Source organism: Larimichthys crocea, chromosome XII (assembly GCF_000972845.2).
Source record: "Larimichthys crocea isolate SSNF chromosome XII, L_crocea_2.0, whole genome shotgun sequence".
Lineage (NCBI taxonomy): Eukaryota > Metazoa > Chordata > Actinopteri > Sciaenidae > Larimichthys > Larimichthys crocea.
This window is the reverse complement of record NC_040022.1, coordinates 5,517,578-5,539,984: the sequence shown is the minus strand read 5'-3', so window position 1 is coordinate 5,539,984 and position 22,407 is coordinate 5,517,578. Positions and strand designations below refer to the sequence as shown.

General features: G+C 40.6%; 2 protein-coding genes across 2 annotated transcripts; both read right to left on the bottom strand.

Moving 5' to 3' along the window:
* Positions 1-13,142: 13,142 nt before the first annotated feature.
* Positions 13,143-15,065, bottom strand: ndufa4a (NDUFA4 mitochondrial complex associated a). Its single transcript, XM_019275098.2, has 4 exons — positions 14,902-15,065; positions 13,977-14,065; positions 13,738-13,798; positions 13,143-13,409 (listed from the first exon to the last, which is right to left on the bottom strand). The coding sequence occupies exons 1-4, from the start codon at positions 14,941-14,943 to the stop codon at positions 13,353-13,355; spliced, it is 249 nt and encodes an 82-aa protein (XP_019130643.2). The 5' UTR covers positions 14,944-15,065; the 3' UTR covers positions 13,143-13,352.
* A 1,038-nt stretch (positions 15,066-16,103) lies between these two features.
* slc35b1 (solute carrier family 35 member B1) lies at positions 16,104-22,341 on the bottom strand. Its single transcript, XM_019275097.2, has 9 exons — positions 21,563-22,341; positions 20,653-20,756; positions 20,364-20,494; positions 20,220-20,250; positions 19,332-19,492; positions 19,091-19,217; positions 17,328-17,434; positions 17,063-17,216; positions 16,104-16,790 (listed from the first exon to the last, which is right to left on the bottom strand). The coding sequence occupies exons 1-9, from the start codon at positions 21,685-21,687 to the stop codon at positions 16,738-16,740; spliced, it is 993 nt and encodes a 330-aa protein (XP_019130642.1). The 5' UTR covers positions 21,688-22,341; the 3' UTR covers positions 16,104-16,737.
* Between the last annotated feature and the right edge of the window lie 66 nt (positions 22,342-22,407).

Sequence of the window (22,407 nt, the reverse complement as noted above, 5' to 3'; positions counted from 1 at the left end):
TAAGAGAGGGGACGCCAAAAAGCATCTCAAAGGACTGCCAATCACCTCCAGTAATGATAATACCAGAGACAAATGAAGGCAATAACTAGCAATGGGATTAGACCTCTTATAAAAGTGTGAAAGAGGGAGACTTGGGACATTTGTCTCCTCCACTACAGTAGAAATATAGCAGTGTGATGCAGTGACAGCAAGAGGGAAATTGTTTTTAATGGTCCTGATTTAGCTGACATTACCATGCTACATTTTCAGCGTGTATGACACATTAAATGTGGATTTACCTAAAAGTCCAGTCAACCTTTGGAGTCACAATGAAAATCTAGTTCAGATCTCAGTCAGCTGTGTGTACGATGCTTATAGGATTAATCAAAAATATTATATATAATTTGATTTATATGTACCCTGTTTAAGGTTTCAGCTAACATTTTACCTTTTCACCCAAACCTTGTACCTAAACTGATGATGACGAGAGTCCATATGAACCTCCAGGGCTTATATATTTCTATTGTTAGACACATCACCTATCATCTCACAAGAGAATCTAGTTAGATTACATATCTGTCATATCTGAAATGCTCTCGTGGTTTTGGAAGCAAACTTTCCCTTCTATTAGTAGCCTATTTCTGCTTCATGTAATTTGATCTCTCTGAGCTTGCTGTTAACCTGCAGGAGAAATCAGATGCTTCAGAACATCTATATTAGCACCCTGTGCTCATAGAGGTGTATTATCACACCTTGAAATACATATTTCTGCCTCATTTGATTTGGGATGTGGGAGCCTGTCACATATCATTTATTACCGCAGTGAACATTATCCAAGGCTTTTGGAAATCTTATGGTTAATTGTTAGAGTGAACAGAATAATCAGAATGTTTTTTTGAGCCATTCATTTCAGTCTGATACACCTAACCCAGTGCTTTGTATTATTTGTCACACATGGTGGTGTGCGCATTTTCTTAGCACCTTTTCATTTTTTCTTTCAGGCGAAATTTTGATTTTCCTCATGTAAATCTTATTACACCCAACAGTAATAAGCAATGAGGACTATATAAATAGATTCTATACATGAGGACTGCATATTAATACATGCGTACTGGTCCCTCTGGGTGGGCTTTGAGTCATTATGGAAAGAAACCATCTTATTGCAGCTTAATGCATTTCATAAAAGAACATATCACGCTTTTGTCAACAAATAACCTGGGTCATCAAACAGAACCCAACAGCACATCTATTAAGGCTAATCATCAGGAATAGATGGACATTGGGGTCCACGGAAAGCTAAGATTAAACCCAGCAGGCAGCAGAGACAAATAAGACGCGGCACTGGAGCTAATATGCAGACAAAAACAAAACAGAGGCAATATGATTTTTCGGCACTGATCACTCGTCTCTTTTACGTGACCGGTGATGATGAATTTACATTTGCACAGAAGCTGTTTATAACACTGGCACATGTGGCAAAGTACGCTATGTCTTGACTTCAAATAAAAAAGTTAAGCATGGACTGTCAGTTCTTTTTCTTTCTTTTTATTTTTATTTCCAGAGGCCTTACGGAGGCAATTTCGCATTTCACATGATGTTATAAAAGTAATATATATATAGGACATCATTAGCATGTTATTTCGGGTAAGCCTTTAAAACTCATTCAAAGATTACAGGATATATGGAGCAAGCTTTTAAATTAGATTCTTCTCCTTTTGAGGGGAATAAAACTCAAGGGATGATATTTACCAGCAGATGTGTTAAAGAACATAAACAAAAAAAGAAGATAATAGAAAATGCAGAAGGGAAATGTCATTTAAGCAATAATAAGCTAGATTTCAGTCAAAATGTTACAAATAATGTAATGTCGATCCTGTTTTGTTTAGTTCTGTTTTAAAATGTCAAACCGTGATGTAGTGTGACCAAGAAAATTCAATTCGGTTATTTTCCTGTTTCACGTTGAACCTTTAAACCTAGTATAAGTCAATAGTGTTTATGTGTTCATGGCAAGGCTTTAAATAAAAAAGAAGTAGCATTCGTTCAATGTGCCATTTCACATTTGCACATTAGTTCATAAACCAGTGGCTACGACTAATGTGAGACATCTAACAGCATCACCAAATACTCCTATGTTATGATGGTCGCAGAAATTATAGATCTACAAACCACATTTTGCCCTTTTGGTTTTATTGTTTGTCTGCACTTTGAGAGAACGTTAAATCTGACTTCAATCTGATTAAATGTTACAGTGTGGGTATAATTATGTTATGGGACAGACGAAAAAGCTCTCCAGTAGGCTAATGTGCCTGCGGTTGCTGCTCGCTCGACTTCAGATGGGAGCCAGTAGGCCTAATTGGCTACATACAGCCTAATCAGACTTGCTGGATGGTCTTGCTTAACATTTTATCCCTATCCTTGTATCAATTTTCAACTAAATTAGCCTGGTCCACCAGAGATGTAGCAGAATTAGGCAGAGGGAGAGGAGGGGCTGCTATCACAGTACTCCACCATCACAGTATTCACAGTCTGCCACAGTGTGCCTTATGTCATTCAGAGGCAAAAGAGTCATTGTGTGTGTCCAGTGTTGAAAATGTATCAGATAGGCCTGCCTTATCTCAATGACATATTCAGAGAGGTCATACCGCCCCCTATAGGTCAGGCTCATTGTCATGTATAATACATTCCTGGGCAGAGACTTGAGTTTTGGGAGTCTTGGGTAACATTATACTTTGTGGACCCCTCTTCATTTATAAATGGGAGGGTATTGCACAGACTTGGTGCTCTGTAAAGTTAAGCAGTAACATTTTAAATTGCCATATTAAGCAGAGTCTGCAAATTTAAACAAATGATGGTATAATAAGAATCAGGGGCGTTATACACTGAATTATCTCCAAAATTATCTTTCAAATTCAATAAAAGAAGGTTAAGAGACACTTTAATAGAGCTAATATTACAGTGTTGACCTCCTAAAGACAGTCTCAGAAATGTTTCTATTCTGTATGTTTTCATAGACTTGTACAAAACCAGGAATATGCCAAATGGGAATTTTTATAATTTTCTTTTTTAATTTGTATCTTCACCCCAAACAAACAGACTCAAGCTTTTAGGGGAATCGAATGCCCTCGCCACCTCTCTGTTGATTCTCTCATAAAAAGCATTAATTGCACAAAATAACGAACATAAAAGAAAGAACAGGACCCCAGTATGCAGTCTTTTACTAAAAACTTGTACTGTTTTCACTATGTACCTGTTTACTAAATCTACAGTAAAGATCATTCCTAACTTAACTTGCTGTTTATAGTTCACATCTCAGTTGTCTCAAAGCATAAGAATCATTTCCTAATTTGTCTTTTGTTTACATCCCTCTGCTGTGCCTCCAAACTTCAATTTGCTGTCATTGATTTAGCATTGAATTGTAAAACTGCAGACTGAAGAAGTAGTAACCTCTATACCTGCAGTCGAGCAGTCTCTGAAGTCTTTGATCAAAATAGAAGTGTACTGGAGGTTGAGTACTTCTCATTTTGCTGGGCCACACCAGCACCTGAAAGAAATGTGGAAGGTGGAGGGATGAATGATGAAAATGGCTAAGAGGAAAAGAATAGAGGCTGTGAGCTGTCTGAGCAGTGATGACAAGGAGAAAGGAAAGTTGCCTTGGCTGTGGGCAGATGCTGGTTGCAGTGCCAGCTGGTGGGAGGTGGGCCCACCTGTCTCTGGCTCTCCCCGTCTCCCTCTTCTCTACTGTGGAGAAAGCGACAGATGGAGTCCGAAGGTTCTGCTCCAGTCCCAGAGGTGCTTCTTCGTCTGTCCAGCTCTCAGCCTACCACCGCTGAAGGCACCGTGCCAGGGGAACATGGGGACAGCGACCGGCACCCAGCCCTCCACCAGTACAAGGGTCAATTGCTTACAGAGAGGGGTCGCCCCTTCTCCTCTTTCTCCCACAAACACTCTGCTACCTCCCCGTGGATGTGAGCAACAACTACATATTCGCTTTGAAGTCCTGGCTGAACGGAGGCATTTCTTTCAGACATAACATGCCCTTTACAGGTCTCCCACCAATTCCAGCTTTGAAATAGAGGACAGTGAGGGAGAGTTGCCAAACTGGATATGTTATGATATGAAGCGGTGTTATCCCTAAGGAGCACTTTGGATGTATGGTGATGCATGTGGACTGAGTGACGGCATGATAAGATGAGAATTGTCATGCATGGTGGAGGTCAAAGGGTCGTGTCAAAACCCTAAAGTACCGAAGTCCATCACAGGGTGGCTTAGTGACCTTTGTGTCACTGGTGTCGTGATGAATCAATGCATGAGGTCTCTGAAGAAGCGCAGAGAGCTCATTAGGGATCTTTTAAGGAGTGAGCCACCCACACCAGCTGTACTGGACCCTCTATTAACCTCTTGCTCATTTGTTTGTAACAATACACACAGCTCTCGTTAAGAGGAGCTGGACTGAATAAAAGAGAGAGGAGAAAAGTCTAAATTCTGTCCTTACACAAGCTCTTTCAGACCTTATAAGTGTTCTCTGTTATCTCTCTGCAGAATAATACATACCTCTGTGCTTAGGTTTTACCACAGTCGGCCTTGATATTTGTGGGTGTCTGTTTCATTAATAGTAGAGCTGAATTATGACTAAGATCCTCTCTCCAAAAGCAGCATAACTGGGCTGTTTCTCCTACCAGCAGCTCACGATGCTCCCAGAGGTACCTTTAGAGCACATTAATGGATTTTCTGCCATTCAGGAAGAAAGTTATGATTGTAGCAAAAGCTTCCTCCAGCGATTACAAAATCAGACCAAATTCCAAGGCAGTTATCAATATTTAAATAACAATTCTTAGATCAGGTGTTTTGCTGTAAAGGCTTGACAGTGGCCTCCTTCAGACTGTGAGTCTGACAGAGTGGGCGATTCAAAGAGAACCCGGTGCCCAAAGGGAAAAAGAAAATTCCTCGACAGCTCTCTGATGAACTGCAGGGCATCACGGGAAGTCAGCCTTTATTCACAGGAGGGTATAGACTCAGGCCTTTTAGGTTCCTTTTAAAGCCTTGTCGTACTGTAATACATTGATTTAATGGAAATTATCTGGAGATTTCCTCACCGTAAGAGAAATGAAATGAGTTTTCTACTGGCCCAAAGAATTCAACGGTGAAAATATGAAAACTGAGGAATGTGTAAAGGCAGGCAGTTTGGTATTATCTAGACCGACAAAGCTTCTCAATTATCACCAAACATGAAATGAATCTAAAGAGACCAATTTTCGCCAAATAATCAAGCCATTATCATTCATGACTCAGTCACAGTGGAAATTACCAAGTCTCTGCTTGTGCCCAGCAGTGGAGAAGAAAAAAGAACAGACGTGAGGAAACAAAGGGATGATAATGGAGCTCAAACCAGTTTGTAGCTCCGGTGGGACCAGTGTTCATGTGCGTCACTGGGGTTTGCCGATATATGGGCGCTCTGCCATATCTGAGCCTGATTGAGTGCAAATTAAATCTTGTTTTATCATTTGAATGGAAAGCAAAGAATGAGGAGAAATGGCCAACAATCTATTTGGAGGCAATATCTGCAAGGAAAATTATATCAGAAGAGTAGAGAAAACATGGCCCCCTGTTTCCTCTGAGCTGAGTCTATTTGGTGGGTTACATCTAATATTTTATCACAATGACAAAACAGTAATATCTTGCTGCCCCACTTTGTTGCCAATAAATAGTCAATAACAGCAGAATTAGAGGTTTTGGTGAAGAATAATATTGTTTTAGTAAAGAGATGATAATGGATAATGTAGTGTGAACTGGGTAAAGAGGTCATGGTGGTTAGTGGACAGCTATCTGGCCAAAATACGACCAAAATATGGAAAAGGTCCTGAATGTCGGCTGCTTACAATCTGGCTATTATAAGCCCATTTTGAGGAGACAAGGAGAGTTTTAGGTTTCTGAAGCCACTGAAGATGTGGATTGTGGGTTGATTGAAGCCTGGTTGCTCAAACAAGTCACCTGTAAAGACACCCACCTGTCAGTCAAAGTTGCCACATAGTTATTGATGCATAACTTCAAGCCTTAATTTAGAATTTTCTACAAAAATACAGTATAGTTGACATGAATAGCTATAGAGACAAAAAATATTTTTGTACCAGGCTGTGAACATGTTGATTTCCGCTGTGAAGTTTTTAACATGGGAGCTTATGGCGATTGACTCGTTCTGTAGCCAGCCTCAAGTGGATGTTTGAGGAACTGCAGTTTTTGGCACTTCTGCTTTGGTCTCACTTGACAGCCACAGAGGTTGCCTCTTGGATATAACGTGGTTATTGATGACCTTTAGAGGTGCCGCTAGGTGAATTTTGTAACCTTTGAACATAAGCGGGCAAGCTGTTTCCACTCTTTGTGCTGAGCTAATTGAACTTCTCATCTAACTCTCAGCAAAAAAGCAAACAGGAGGAACTTTATGGGAACACATGGTTCCTGAAAAACTAAATATTGCTGATTGTGACTAAAAGTATTGTGGAGTGTACAGAGAAGATTTTGAATGCAGAAGAATAACTGTTTACTATGTTGAAATTTTAACTTTTTTTTTTTTAAAGATATTTTTTGGCCTTTTTTGAGCTTTATTGTGACAAGAAATGTGGGGAGAGAGAGATGGGGAATGACAAGCGGGAAAGAGCCACAGGTCGGATTCAAACCCTGGGCTGCCGCAGCAAGGACTAAGACTTTGTACATGGGGTGGCTGCTCTACCGACTAAGCTAAACACTGCCCTGAAACTTTAACTTTTTTAATGCATTTAAAGTCCATTTTTGCCCCAGCCTTTTTGTCAAGTCACCAAATATGCCTTTGTACAGATGGATACCGATCTTGAACATTATCCATGGTTTCGTTCTATTCTGAATGCGATGTTTACATGGAGTATGAGACACCTCATTAATCATAAACGTGTACACACGATGCTATCCAGGTTTCTGATAATCTGTGTGCAATTGTGTCTTGATTTCTCACCATCTCCGCTACATGATCTGTATAAAAACTGACAGTTCAGGTGTTCACATGCCACAGCATGCTGGTTTTTATTGGGGTACACAAAGCAGCATATTCAGGTTTCTCTAAGCGGGGATATGAGCTTATCCAGGTTTCTCAGGGATATGATGTTTACATAGTGGAGACAACCCAAAAACCACCATACCAGTGCACATGTAAACACACTTGTTCAGGATAAAGATAAATCTGCACGCTTGTGGGACAGTCCGGTATTATGGTCACTACTTTGTCTGAAGAGGATAGTCGGTGGTGTGGTTGATGGTGTGCAGATATGCTGTTTGGATACTTGGTGGTGTGGTTGATGGTGTGTGGATATGTTGTTCGGATACTTGGTGGTGTGGTTGGTGGTGTGTGGATATGCTGTTTGGATAGCGTGTGGATGGAGTCTGGTTGCTGGTGTCAGCGTGGCTCTAATCAGCTGCTGGCAGGCGGATGAGCGGGCGGTCTCTCCCTGCGGCGGCACCCCGGGTCGAAAGCCGGTTTGAAGTTTAATGATGCCAGCTGCCAGCTCCACCAGGCTGTGAGCACTAACGAGCTGGCACTAGCGGTGGACTGGGCCGCGGCGGCAGCACCTGGTAATGTAGCACACGTTTCAGAGGGGCGGGGCTCCACTGGGGATGTTGAGGGGCCTGCTGGAGACCCAGGACGGCACCAAGAGGCCCGCATCTCTTTGAAGAGCGCCCCAATTTCCATATTTCATTACACACTGCTGACTGACAAGGCCCAGCCAGATGTTCTATTTTCAGCTATTTAAATTTTGACCTCCTTTCCTAGCATGGATGCAAAAAGAAAAAGAAAAAAAACAGATTTCATCAAAACACAGATGCCAAGGATGATGAGAACTTGGAACTGGCGTGTCTGCTAGTTTTTGTTACCATTTTTTTTAAATGTCTTTCCATCTTAGTAAAGCATTGAGAGAATAATGACACATTAAATGTTGCTCTTTAACTTACACGTCCTTTTTCATGTCAGACATTTGGTTGACAATCAATCCTGAAGCATTCACTGTCTTGCTCAAGGACACTTTAGCAAGACACACCGGTTGTTTCAGGGATCAAACCTGGGACCTTGTATTTATGAGACAGTCTCTAACTATCCAGCCGGCCTAGCGCTGAATTGGCTCCAAAGTGAGTGATGCATGCTCTGGAACACCACATAAAGCATACTCACACAGCTTCTCTGTCCCTGAGATATCGGGGATGATTAATTTCTGTGGTATTCCTGTTGAAACGGCTGTTAAATTGCAGCGTCCTTACTCAATCCCTCATGCAAAAATACATCGACAACCCTGACCTTTTTGTGCATCTGCTGCAAATGGCACTTTGTCATCCTGAGTGAGCAAGCTCAAGGATCAACATGGGTTTGCTGAAATAAAACTTCCACAATGCACATTCTCTCTCTCTCTCTGTCTCTCTGCTGGCTGCTAGTATGAGTGTGCCCATGTCTGGTCTCCGTGAACGTAAAACTGAGAAGCTCTTGGAAGAGAGAATGGAGAAAAACAAAGCAGGGGTGAGACACAGCGAGAACAAGTAGAGAGCAGCTCTGAGTTGAACAACAAATGGCAAGAAAATGAAAGGCACCCTCTCTGCGAGAATCACAGGGAGAAAGGCTTTCACTCATTACTCAACACAGCTCACAGCAGGGGAGGGAAAGCAGTTTATTCCTTCAGTAATGCATCTGTGAGTGTTTATGTCTGTATATGTGTCTGGCTGGGTAGAAATAGAGAGGTAATTGAGAGGTAACTAAGGCATTACAGAGGCAACATTCAACACAGAGATAAAAGTGGACAAAGGCTATCACTGCGTTTTTTTGTCGAGTTCAGAATACCATCATTCTGTATGAAATATCTGTAAAATAAACCGAACTGTTTGTATTTATGTTGCGGTTGCCGCTGCAGACTTTTCTGTACTGTGTTTAATTAAGACAGCACACGTTAAAGAAAGTTTATCATCTGCAGATATGGAGTTTATGGCGTAAAACAGGAGTTAGAGAGATACGGTGACATAATCTGTAAGTGTTTAGTGAAAAGAGGAGCTGTAAAATGGAGGAGATAATATTAACAGCCCAGACTACATGATTACATGAGAACTCTGCACTGGTAGCATTTTGTGCACATCTGGAGGTGTAGTCTGAAAGTTTGCTTGTTTAAACTCTCTTCTTATGAATGCGGGATCAATTAAGATGAAGCTGACTGAAATCTTAATTATGTCTTTGATGAAAATTGCATGTTGTCGTTAGACTTTTTTTTTTTTTAAAGACCCAGTCTGCTAGACATTCAGAGCTTCCAAGGTGGTTGGATTAAAATATAAATATAAAGATTCAATGTATAAGGTTCAGATTAAACAAGAAACTCAAGAAACAAATATTGATTTAATGAATTAATTTCAACACCTATAAAGCTGCGCTAATCAATATTTTTAAATTACCAATGATAAAAATCTTTCAGCTCGTTGTTTTTGTTGTACGGTCCACGAGTTTTGGCTCACTCTAGACTGCAGACAAGTGCTCTGCTAAATAGACAATGGGGACTTTCTCGTAGCTTTTGTTGCTAAAATTGGGTGGAAACAATTAGAGAATTGGAGTTAGAGAAAACCTGCATTGCAAACTCATTACGGCAGCATGGATTTTTTTTTTAAATCGTTTGACTGGATTTTTTTCCGAGCTGCAGCAAAGTCTTATCACCCATTTGCAATCTGTGAAACATTTTACAGGTTACGTTACTAGACACGTGCTCAAGAAATGACACCACTCCACACATAACTATGTTCTCTAATGCAGCCATCAAGTTTAAATACTTACCCATAGTTGCCTTTCTGGAAAAAAAATCTCTGAAAAGAAATTATAAAAAATTATACTTATTATACTTTTTTTTCCCAGCAAAGTTTTACTCCTAATCAGCCATCTACAGAACTTTTCTGTACATGTTTTTATTTTTCTTCTTATTATTATTGTTTGAAGTAAGCTTTTTATAATTTAAGAAAAAAAAATACATAATAATACACAACAAACTTAAATAAAAGTGCAACTTTTGCAGCCTTGTGACACATTTCAGCCTGATGGTGAGCTTGCACCTTTCTACCATCACTACCATACTGTTAATAATTAAAGGGAAACATTAGCCCCCCACACATTGATCTCATAAATGGCCTCTGTGGGCTCTAAATTATGGAAATCTGTCATAGGGACAAAGAACCTTAATCCATGAAGGAGTGACACAGAAATGACATGCTTAAGTCGCTTGTGAACAATGTCATACAAAGTAAGGAGAATAGCAGGAGAGCATTGTTTCAGATATTCCCTTGAAGTAAGGGGCGTGAGTTTGTTTGCAGCTTTTCTTGATTTCTTGATCTACTTCGTATTTAGCTGAGTTTTTCGATCGTCTGGTATTGAGACCAGGTTCACTCTCATCAGTCTTATTTCCGGTTGCAACAGGTGTTTTGTTTTCAGATAAACTGGTCTTGATAAAGCCGCTCAACGCCTAACAGCAGACAGACAAAGTTGGTGACTACTTAGTGAACATAAAAACATTGGATTTACACTGACGAAATCACCAAAATACACGGCAAACATTTTCTTGGCAATGTTGGTTTCATAACTAAAAGAAAGTCATTTCAGCCAGCTAAATGACATCTGTATTTCTGCGCATAGCTGAGCTGATAAAACACTCTAGATAAAAAATAATTTAAAAGATAACACAGGACTCTAGCTGCTGCTGACAGACTCTACTTGTTGGTCATGATTACATAGGATAGAAAATCACAGTTTTCTATGCATTGCAATGACACTTGAATTCAAACTATCAAGACATCTGTTTGTGCGTGTGGGTGGACAATGACACAAGTGAATGAAGTTTATTAATCACTCCCTCTCTTGCACACACTTCCAAACTCACACAGGCACTATGAAGGACTAACTACTTTTAGTATGAATGGTGCAGGATCCTCTGCTCTCCCCGTTTCTGGACTGCCTGACCTTTGGCATGACCTTTAGAAGACAATTTGCAGGAGCAGCAGTTGCCTTGCGCCTCGCCTCACATTATTTTCCCTCATTATTTTTTCAATGTTACCTTTGCAGTGTGAGAGAAAACGGCTGGATTCTACAGAGGGGTCAGAGGTCAGGAGGAGGAGGGTAAAGATTCAGGTCAGATTGGCTCTACAGTTGTGCTCAGCCAGTGTCCACAGAGAATTCAGCGTCCATGACGCCATTTGAACACTAAATCCTGTGGCTGTCTGTCATAAGCTGACCCTCAGAGTTGACTGTTGGTGCAGCGATTGACATTATGGTTTGAGGTGAAATATCTTGACAACAAATTAGATGGCTATCCAGAGGATTTGGTACAGACAGGACATGCCCAACTTGTTGATCCCTTGTTTTCATCTCAGACCATCATCCGACCAACATTTTAACTAAAGACACTCCCATCAGCCTCAGCTGTACTATATGTTTAGTGCTAATTAAGAAATGATAGCATGCTGAACTAAAATGATGAGCATGGTAAACTTTACAAATATATATATATCTCTATATATATATATATATATATTATATATATATATATATATACATTGTCTTATACTGTCTGATGACGCATATAGTTGCCTCAGAACCACTGGCATGGCTGTAGACTCTTGTTGATTTTAATCATTAGTCACAACAAAGTCTTCATTTTAATGGATTTTATTCTTCTTTTTGACTTACAAAATCACAAATACAAAACAATAAAACTATTAAAAAGGTAAACCTTTTTAATAGTATGGTATATAAAAGAAGGTACAGTATAAAAATGCCCTGATTTTCCTGTACTGTAACAGAGCCTGAATAGAAAACTTTGAATTCAATTTATTTTCAAAGCTGTTGTTGCTGTAGTACATGGTAACATTTTTTACATTTCAAGATGAAATCATTTTGCCTGCTTAATTAAAATATTTCATCATACAACAAGACAGAGAGCTTCTAACTCCTAACCCTCAGTAGCAGCATGAAATAAAGCTGGAAAAAAAAAACATTCCTTCTGATCCAAGAGGAGTTCATTAATTAATTTGGTGTTTTGTTTTGTTTTCCCTCAACCGTTTATAGCCACTGGTGTTTTTCTATCCAGTCACAGAGCGTGTCCTTTGCTTTCATTTTACTCCCATTAAGCTGGAAATGACAGGTTACATCAACAAATACATGAATTCAGGACAAATAGAGGCACTTTTATTTTCCATTTTCAATCATTATTGAGCTGATTGCAGGTATCTGGGGTCCTGATTTGAGTCAACAAGGCGAACACATTGGAACAATTTAAATGCACCAAAATAAAGCTCTGCTCTGCTACATGCTGTGCCAGAAGTTAATTTCCATTTCCCCAGGTAGAAAAAAAAAAAGTTTTATGGTGTGCGGAGCGCTCCTGCCCTGAAGAGGGTGGGTGAAGATCCAGACGTGGGCTTCTGTTCAAATACTAAGGTCTCCTTGACATTTTCTGCACTGCGTTGGCTGCTCATCCTTGTCGCATTTTTCCGAGCTGCATATGGGACAATGTGACCTGTTGACATTTACAAACTCATCTGGCTGAGAGCGATGGCATTCTATAAAGAGAAACACCTCCACATGTCCCACCAGAATCCTGTTTCCACGGCACATGAACACGTTATTGCTTTAAACAAACATAAGTCAACCTTTACAGGGAGAGAGTCACGTCGTCTCACTCTTCCTTTCAAAGTCTCTAACTACAGCATCTTCTGAAAGCTTGGAAACATATGCAGTCGAAGCACTGGGCAGCTAGTAAGCCTCAAAAACTGGATGAAATACTGATGAGGTTTCATCACCACTTCGCCTGACTGCCACAGCTGCCACCAGAGGGAGCTCACTGATGTGACCAGGTTAAAGTCTGCCCCCACCATAACGATTCTGGATGGCAGCCAAGAATAGTGCTGCACATAATTCACCAGCCGCTGGGTTAAAGCAGGACAGAGGTGAAATGAGGTGAAAGCAAAGCCCATATTGTAACAACAGAGCATGACATAACAGTAAACAGAGTGCAGAAGGTGGTCTGGGTGATAATGCAAATAAGTGTTATGTAATGTGTGTCAAATAAAAACATGTGCTAAAAACCAAGGGGAAAAAAATGTCCATAAATAAAATCACAACAAATAAAACAGGATATTTTCTCTGTACGGAGGAGACTCTTAAGACTCCTTCACTTTATTGACAACAAATGAAAATGAGAAACAAGACAGGATGCAATGAGAAGACTTAAAATATAAATCATTGTGCGGGTTTAGCCTCTGCATCCCTCATTTTCATGGAGGAAGTTCAAACAGCTCTGTGCGGATCAGCTCATCTAATGCTTTTGGTCCAGCAGATGTGCTCTTTAGAAATCAGGGCCCTCTTTCTTCAGTTTGCTGTAGTCCATGTTAACTGTGAAAAACTGAGAATAGAAACAAATCTTAGCACGGGAACAAAAGCAAACATGTCTCTAATGGCTAATCCTTCAGAAATTAATTTGCTTTCTCGTCTTTTGAAAACTCTTTTAGTTAATGACTTTATCAGATTTGTTCCTACAAGCCATTTTACCACCAGATTACTTTGTCTGACTAATCCAATTGGAGAAATAATCCCACAGCTGTGCAACAAGTCTGGCAAAGATCCATACTATGATCCCAGAATATAACCACCTACACCACACTGAAAAACACAGAAAATTTAAGACTATAGCAGCACGATTATTAAGATTTAAAGAGGTGACTGAGACACACCTTGTACTGATCAGTTGGGCCCAACTTGTTCCAGGGCTCTGGGTTGTTCTTGCGATCCCAGCTGCAGAGGAGAACAGAGGCGCACGTCATGAAAGATGAATCAACAGAAAGCGTAACTTGACAGATACTTATAGGTGGAGCTGCAAACCAGTTTCTCCTCCACCCAACTGCCAGTTTGGAAAAAGGGTCAAATAAAAACAATGGTATAACAAAAAAGACACAGGACTGGGGGTCCTCACCAGACATCAGGGTTTTTCAAGGCCAGGCGTCCGAGGTACAAGACGGACATGGCTACTCCTCCACCGATGAAGGCGAAAAGGGGGATCAACTGTAAAAGACAGGAAGGTTTATCAAGTTAAACTGGGCGCTGGTCTGGCTGGCTGCCCATCACTCTACCATCTCTCCACGTTTGCATGTCTATGTGTGTGTGTCCGGGTTAAAATGCATGTAAAATAAAAAATAGAGTGAAAAAAATAATTTCCCCATTGAGGGATTAATAAAGTATATCTTCTTCTTCTTCTTCTATATCAGTAACACACTGCAATGTTTACAGTGTATACTCTGACCACTGCCTGTGAAATATGTGTATTATAATGGTAAACATTATTCAGGTCACTGAATGGCCGTTGCAGACTACAGTCGTCATGTGTTGAAACTAATAACACACACACACACACACCTCTTTTTCAGTCACCAAGTAAGTTAGTTTACACAAGTTAAACAACAGGCAGTACAAAAATATATATAAATACCTCGTTAATAAATATATATATTAAATATATCTGTCTGCTAACGCTACCTAACCAGCTAACTCGCTAACTAGCAGCATCAGTCTATTTTTAGCCAGCAGACACTTCTTGGCTAATAACCAGCTGCTATCGTCTGAGAGTGAAGCCCTGACCTCACTTGACTCCAAAGTATCAACTTGTGGCACTGTGGGCATTGGGAATATGCACATTAAGTCATATTTGTTACAATATAAAATAAGCAGTCAAGGAAATCTTTGTTGTTGTTTTTGTTTTTTCAAAGTTTGGTACTAGCTAGCAACGCTAACTAGTTAAGCTAAGCTATGTTAGCCACAAAGATTCCCAGATGGTCCCAGAAGTTTTTGGAGCAGGAGCTGCTAACATGGATATTTACTGACTGTGACCGTGCTATACTCACAGCCGGGTGGTGTCTGAGCTGTTTGCGGACCATGGTAAGCATGTTGACGGCTGTTAAAGTCTGATTCCTCCCAATTTGTGTAGAAATAAACAGATTACGAGCAGCGCGCTCTCAAAATGGTTTCGCAATTTAATCCGCTGGTGCGGGCGGAAGAAAGGCCCGAGGAAACACACACACACACACACACACACACACACACACACACACACACACACACACACACACACACACACACACATAGGATGCTCGCGTACTGCCTGCCCGACAGCGGTGAAAACACATTATTATTTATTATTTTGTGTATTGTGTAGCTTGTTTGTGACACACGTCATTTAATGAAAACACGGTCGTGTTGAGTGCTTTCATCTTATGCTGTGTGGAGCTTCAGCCTTTACGTCTTACACTGCTTTTTATTCGGGCAAAGCTGAAGTGATAAAATGTCTCCGTAGGCACCAGTTTTTAACCCAAAAACAAAAGTCACCATAACACCGGCAGCGAGCACAGAAATCCTCCCTGTTATAAAGTTTATGTCACACTCTAAATGCATATAATACACACTGTAATGTGGTGTATTGAATCTGTTTCACATAACATTACTGTGGCCGTGTCTGATGTTTTTTTTTAATTTTTATCAAGTTTTAGTATAAACTCTGCTTTGTTATATTAGGTTGACGGTCTTCATTTAATTAAAGTGCCCGCGTTTGATTTAAAAACAAATAACAGGTCCATTTAAGTAATTAACGTCAATGACGTGATGGAGAAAGATTACAGAAATTGTTTACTGCTGTCGTCTCCTGTATCAGCGTGTGAGGTGGCGAAGTGTCTGTATCACAATGTGACAACAGGGGGTGCTGTTTCCCTTCACCACACCAGAGAGAAACTCCCATTAGTCAATTAGTTTTAATCCTGTTGTTCTCTACATTTAAATTACTGTCCTCCCTCTCTCTGGGCGTATCTATATTTGGCCACATATTTAGGAGTTTGGTGTTATTTCATGTGCAGATATTAGCTCTGAAGGTCGACTATGTTAAGATGTTTTCTATCAAAATGTGTTTAAATATTATTTGAAGCATTTTTAAAGAGATCAAAACATTGTAGGCTACTTTTTTTTTGCTCCAAAATACAAAACTTTCTCAATATCAATAGTCAAAATGTGTACCAATCAAGTGAAGTCTGTGTAATAAAAAGACATCACCATGACATATCACAATTTCCCTTTTATGGCAAGTTATTTTCAACTTGTAGAAAACAAAAGTAAAAACAATTTAATTGTAAGACTGGGCATGACACAACAGGCTACATACAACCATTTATATTTTATAAATGCAGTGTTTGCCAAGAAATAAACTACATATGTAATAATTACACATAATCAAGCAACAATTTGTAAACCAACGCCTTATTTGGTGGTAAGTTCATGAGTAAAATGCTGGAAACCTATGTCTAAGGCCTTGTTTGGTTCAATATCCATCCAAGGGAGGTGAGCTGGTTTCAGAAAAATAAGAATTTGTCTAAATACAGTATTTTCCACTTGTGTCTTTTAGCCAGTCCAAAATCCTTTACAAGAGTGTGCATGATATCATGTGGTCAAAAAATGTCATTGGTACGTTACAGTTCATTTGGGAGTTAATCCCCAGTGAGATGTGTCTCTTAATTTATCAACAGTACATATAAGAAGCTGGAGTTGAAAACTATGAGAAAATCTGACTGTACTTAAACAAATAATAGGCACATACAGTATGCCTGTACAGGATGTCTTATGAAAATAAGATACTGGCTATAGTGTTTCCATTTGATGTGCAATGTTTCTGTCTTCTCTCATGTGCTCCAGATGTTCTAGTGTGTCGTCTTCTTGGGAACTTTGCCAAATTTAGCATCAAATCCGAGACCTAAAGTGAGAGAACAAAAGATGTGAGTAAGGACAAAGAGAACGGCTCAGCAGCAAAACTGGAATTGTGTTTGCGAATGACCAATTTAACCAACAAAAACATTAAAAAACAGCCATGTTTTTGCAAGCGTATCGCTAGTCTGTCATCAGTTGTACAGTGATACACTGCATTAATGAGAAACATGTGGGATTGTTGAGTAAAGGCAGGGGGAAAGAGAGAGAGAGACGTGCAGGCATTAACGAACAGAATGCTAAACCAGAATGAACTCTCACCGAGGAACACCAGGATGGTGCCAACCCACTGCATCGTACTCATGACATTGCCGAACAGAATAACAGAGCCGAGGATGGTGAAGAACTTCCTTGTGGTGGTGACGATGGAGCAGGTCAGAGGCCCGAAGTACACCACGGTCATAAAGATGAAGGTCTGTTAAAGGAAACACATTGAGGAATGTCATTTGGATATGCTGTACACACAACATTACCCATCATCTCATGGTACACTGGCCACATCAAGTGTTTTTATGAATCCACCCACCTGGCCTAGAGCACTAGTCAGTCCAAACAGAAGAATATTGTAGATGATGCTTGGGTGGCGTTCAGTGAAACTAAGGAATTCCCACACCTCCCCTGTCCACAGTACCGCTGAGAACAGAGAGGAGGATAGAGTCGGTAAAAACAGAAAATGACATCGATGTAGTTTCAAAAACATTTAACATTATGTCACATATTTCTGCTGAGAAAATCAGATCAGAGCGTTGTATGGTGTGGCCATAGAGCACCACCAAGTGGTGTAATGCAGTAACAGCAGGTGGATGAAGCTTCGGTGTGGGGTTGTCTCGGAATTGTGGGAGTGATGATATAAGAATATTTTGGGAAATATCAGCACTTCAAAGCTATCAAAAGGCAGATTTCTTAAAAGGTATAAAGACAGAAGGAGTGTCTTTGGGTATGTGCACTTTTCACAAACTAAAAACAAGAACCTCTGAACGCAGCCTGGAACTGAATTCATCACCTTGAAAAACAAACATTTTTTTTGTAATATGGCCTATGAAATTGGGAAGCAGCGCATGCAGGAGAGATGGGCATTTACCGAGAGACAGCAGACACTGCCAATTAGTTTGTTATAACAATGACAGCAGTCTCTCAGTTCTCATACTGACTTTGACCTTTGCATCTTTATCTTACAGCCCATTAGCGCCTAGCCTTAGAAAGACCCTTGTTATATTGCATTTGTTTTATGTGCCTTACTCTTCAGCATATTATAGCAACCGCCTCACAGAACCGAGGGCTTTGAGGTGCAGGATTTCTTATCTATAAAGATAACGCATAACACTTTGCCTTGACTGAATTAATGAGTTTTTGGCTCCAGAGAGAATAGTGTTCACCTTTTCTTCAAGAGCCTCTGGTGCAGCTGTTATTAGTTTTTCACTTATTCCAACTGCCATTAGCTACTGCATGACAGCAGCTGTTCATCCTGGGGTCCGTGAAAGAATTCATTGTGATCATACAGATCAACACAACTAATAATGACCTAATACAGCACATTACATACACCAACAGCAATGACATAATGGATAATAAGAACTAGAGCCCCTTGAATCTTGCACATTGGACCTTTAATGCTAAAAACGCCAGAGTGATACAGCTTATTTTGATAAACTATTGAGTGGACAAGGAGCTCAAGGAGACTAGAATGCTAACAGAAGACCTCAACCTGAAATTAAGCAATGTTCATTAGACTTTTCAAGGAGCAGGCATGCAACTATAAATGAAACATTTTACAGTACATGTGCAAAACTGCAGAATACTCAAGCCTTCTATATAATGACGAGTGATGAGCAAGTCAACACAATACATGACAATTACAAGTTTTAGCTCAAGAAAAAAGTAACAGTGTGCCACTGAAAGCCAGGATGTGCAGTCAGAACAAACAGCACACCAAGACAATTTACTAAATGTTTGTTTCTGGTTCAACTTTTTTGTGCAGCGAAGTGTATAAATAAGTTTAGCCAAGAAATATTTAAACCTTTCCTTGCAGCGTTTTCTGAGAATTATTCAGAGAAAGGTTTCAAACAGGACAGTCACGCGTCACTGTCTCGGTTTCATTCGGCTGTATCTTGGCAGTACTGAACCGTATCAAGGTGATTTTGCTCATTAGTTTCTCCTCTCTGGCTGCAGGTGTGCCAGTCAGTAAAATGACCTGGTAGTTTTGCTTGGAAAGAAACCCTCCACGGTCCTGGCACTTCAAGGCACATGTTCAGTTATACAAGAGTTTGGCAGACAGCATGATTGACTCACCTAGTCCCAGCACCAAAGTGGACCACAAGTTGATGTTCAGCATCATGTGGTTGGCACCTGTCTGGAAGCGAGCCCTCATGTGGTCCTGGGCCACACCGGTCAAACCGTCCAATGTCAAAGAGACCAGCTATGAGACAGTGAAACACAGGATCAAATAAATAAAGTAAGGATACAGTAGGGTGACACAGACAAATAGACAACATAAAGCAATAAATACATTAGTTTCTGTATATTAACTCACCAATAGAATCTCTCCAAACCCAAAAACATGGTCATCTGCAACAGCTGAGCTCTTGTTGGGTTTGTAGAGGAACATAGCAACACCACCCACGATAAGCAGCACGCACAAGTATTTAGCCAGTGGGTACCTCTTCCTCAGTATTGTCACCCCGAGGATCATCACTGCAACAACACAACAACAGTATGATGGATGGTTTTTAGCCATGGATACCATTGGTGAGATGCCACCCTGGTTTGAGTTAATCCTAGCATGGATACAATGTCAGACCTTCACCTGTGAGTGGAAAACATGGATGCTGATAGAGTGTGTGTGTGTGTTTTTTTCTGTGTGTAACAAGAGATAACCAAACTGTGAGCGGCGAGATATAATCTTCATGTACAAACAGAACATACTGTAACGTGCCATGTGTGCTCTCAACTCCACACATTTGAAATGGATTTGCTTAATCTTACTCAATGTGTCCTTGGTCTGTTTAGAGAGATACCATACACATATAGAAACCTGGCATATTCTGACTTAGTCAATATTGACACACACCCTAACTGAGCTCTGACGAAATAACATGCAACACACATGTTCCCTTTTTACCAAGAGCAACCACAACTTTAGACATTTGTTTGACAGAGCTGTTAAACCATTAGCTCTACTTAGTATTAGTGATTAACTTGAGATGTATGTGAGTGTTTTTACTAACTCAGTGCTCTTTTGGATTTTCTATCATAGTATATAACCACCAGCCGTTGTCATTCCATGTTACAGCTACTCTTCAATGATGAAGAAGTCGTTTTTACCCTGATAATATAATTTATTTTGTAATATCTTATTATGTATGTGACATGCACGTATCCAGGTGATGTGTAGGCCAAAAGGTGATATTGTCAGATTTACCTGGTATGGGTTTGCAAGATTTCCCCAGCACCTGTCACAATAAAACAAAGCTCTGAGATATGACTGTACCAAGCACTAATGGATTTAAAACAATCATGCTGAGCAACTAACTTTGCCCCATCTACAGTAAAAGCACAGACTCACCTGTGTGGGGTAGTTGACATACTGAAGGGCTGAGTTACTGGACACCATGGCTCCAAGGTAAGAGAGGGAACACAGACCATAGAGCCAGCTCTTGGTGTGATCTTGCTTGGAGCTCTCAAAAAATTGGATCACTGATGATAAAGAGGAAGATTTTTCATCAACAAGCCTTTCTTGAGATTTGCCGAAATGTGACTGAATGTACACTGTCAATATTACAGTCAGACCTATAAACCAAAACAAACTTGTATTCGCATAAGACACGTGTCTCTTATGTACAGCGCATACTTACAGATCTCGGCAAACAGAGCACTGATAACGCACTGGATTAAGACCAGTGTCCTGGCGAATCTGAACTTCTCCCTTTTGTCTCCCTGACCATAGTCGCCTCGAGTGCTGGAAAAGTCAGAGAAACAACACTGTAAGTGCAAACGATCACAGACAATAACTAAAGTAAGCCTACAATCGTGACCGAAGCATGAGAGTGGAGTGCTCTCATAAGCCTCCAAGCTATGAAAAGGCCCCCACAGAAATGGGAGGCCATAATGCATTAAATTACAGCTGACAGGGAGGGGGTGGCAGTGGTGACATTTGTGTTGGTTTTTGTGGAGTGTTGCTTGCTGGGAAATGGTGTCAGTATCGTGTAATAACAACGAGAGTCAATCCTAGAGTTTTTGCATAAAGGCTGCATGGGTGTGAAATCAAATCATCATTTGGAAACTGGATACGACCCCCTGCCTCTCTAGTAACCTGACAACAACATACCATGTGTGTCATGCCTCAGTATGCCATAAAGGCTGAGCTGCACTTGCGTCATCTGCTCTGTCTATACAGCCACAAATAACTATAACCAGTACAGCCTGATCTGCAACTGCTGGTTTTATTACATGCATGGACAATATGTACGAAATATGTTTGTTGCAGGAACACAGCAGAAGCATTACCCCTGTCTATGAAGGATAATGACATACAAGCTTCAGTGAACTAGAAATAGAGAGCACCTGCTCGGTGATGTAAGGGGCCGATGCTTTGTTATTATGTAATATGAAGAAAATGTCAAACAAAGCCACATTCTGAAATCTAATCTCTCTGCGATTGCATAACAAGCATCTTAAATATGATGATGAACATAAAGCTCATTTGAATTTAACTGTCGACGTGCAAAAATCTGGAAGATTCTTGAACCAGATCGGGGGACTCACATGGTCTCTTGTAATATTCCGTAGTAAAAGTAACAGACGAAGACTCCGAGGAAGCAAACGATGAACCGGATCTTCGTGTTGTCCCACGTCGAGGCGGGTTTCCCGGCTCCTTTTCCCGAAGCCATACCGTCGTCCACCAGCCCAGGTATGGTAACCGACACCGCTCCGCTCCCCGCGCCCCTCACACCGACGTCCCGCTCCACTATCGCCGATGTCACGAGCCCGGAAATGGCGCTCGCGGTTTCACGTTGTTGGTTTCTGTGGTAACGCCGGTGAACGTTTCTTTGTTTTGTTTTTTTTACTGATAAATCGTCAAAAATAAAACAGTGTCGTGCTCAGTGGCTGCTGTTGAAGCTCCCTGCCTGCACACACAGTCACATATCACGCCATGCGTTCATCTCGCACCATCATCACACATGTGAGCTCTCCGGGCCTGCTGTGTGATCAGCACGGGGCTGTCAGTCTCTGATCTCTGTGTTTTCATTCAGAAACAAAAATGTAATTACTGAGGGATCGCGTCAGGCTAATTAGTTTCGCGAAAGGACCCCGGTGGTATCCACAGCCGCGCACGAACGATCAGATTCATTCATTAAATAAAATAACCTTAAACGCAAGTGCGTGTTGTTGCGTTTAGCGTAACCGCGTCGACTCTGTGTTAAAACACTTTCAGAAATGTCACTCGTTCTTGTCATAATTCATGTTTTTTTAGCCGTTTTGTCGTGTGGCAGTTTTAAAGGCAGCCATCGAAATAACGCGAGGTCCTTCCTCGGAAATGTCGCGGTGCTTTTTGTCGTCCTAGGATGTGGATTAATTTCATTGGTCTATGTCAGGCAACCGAGAAGCTC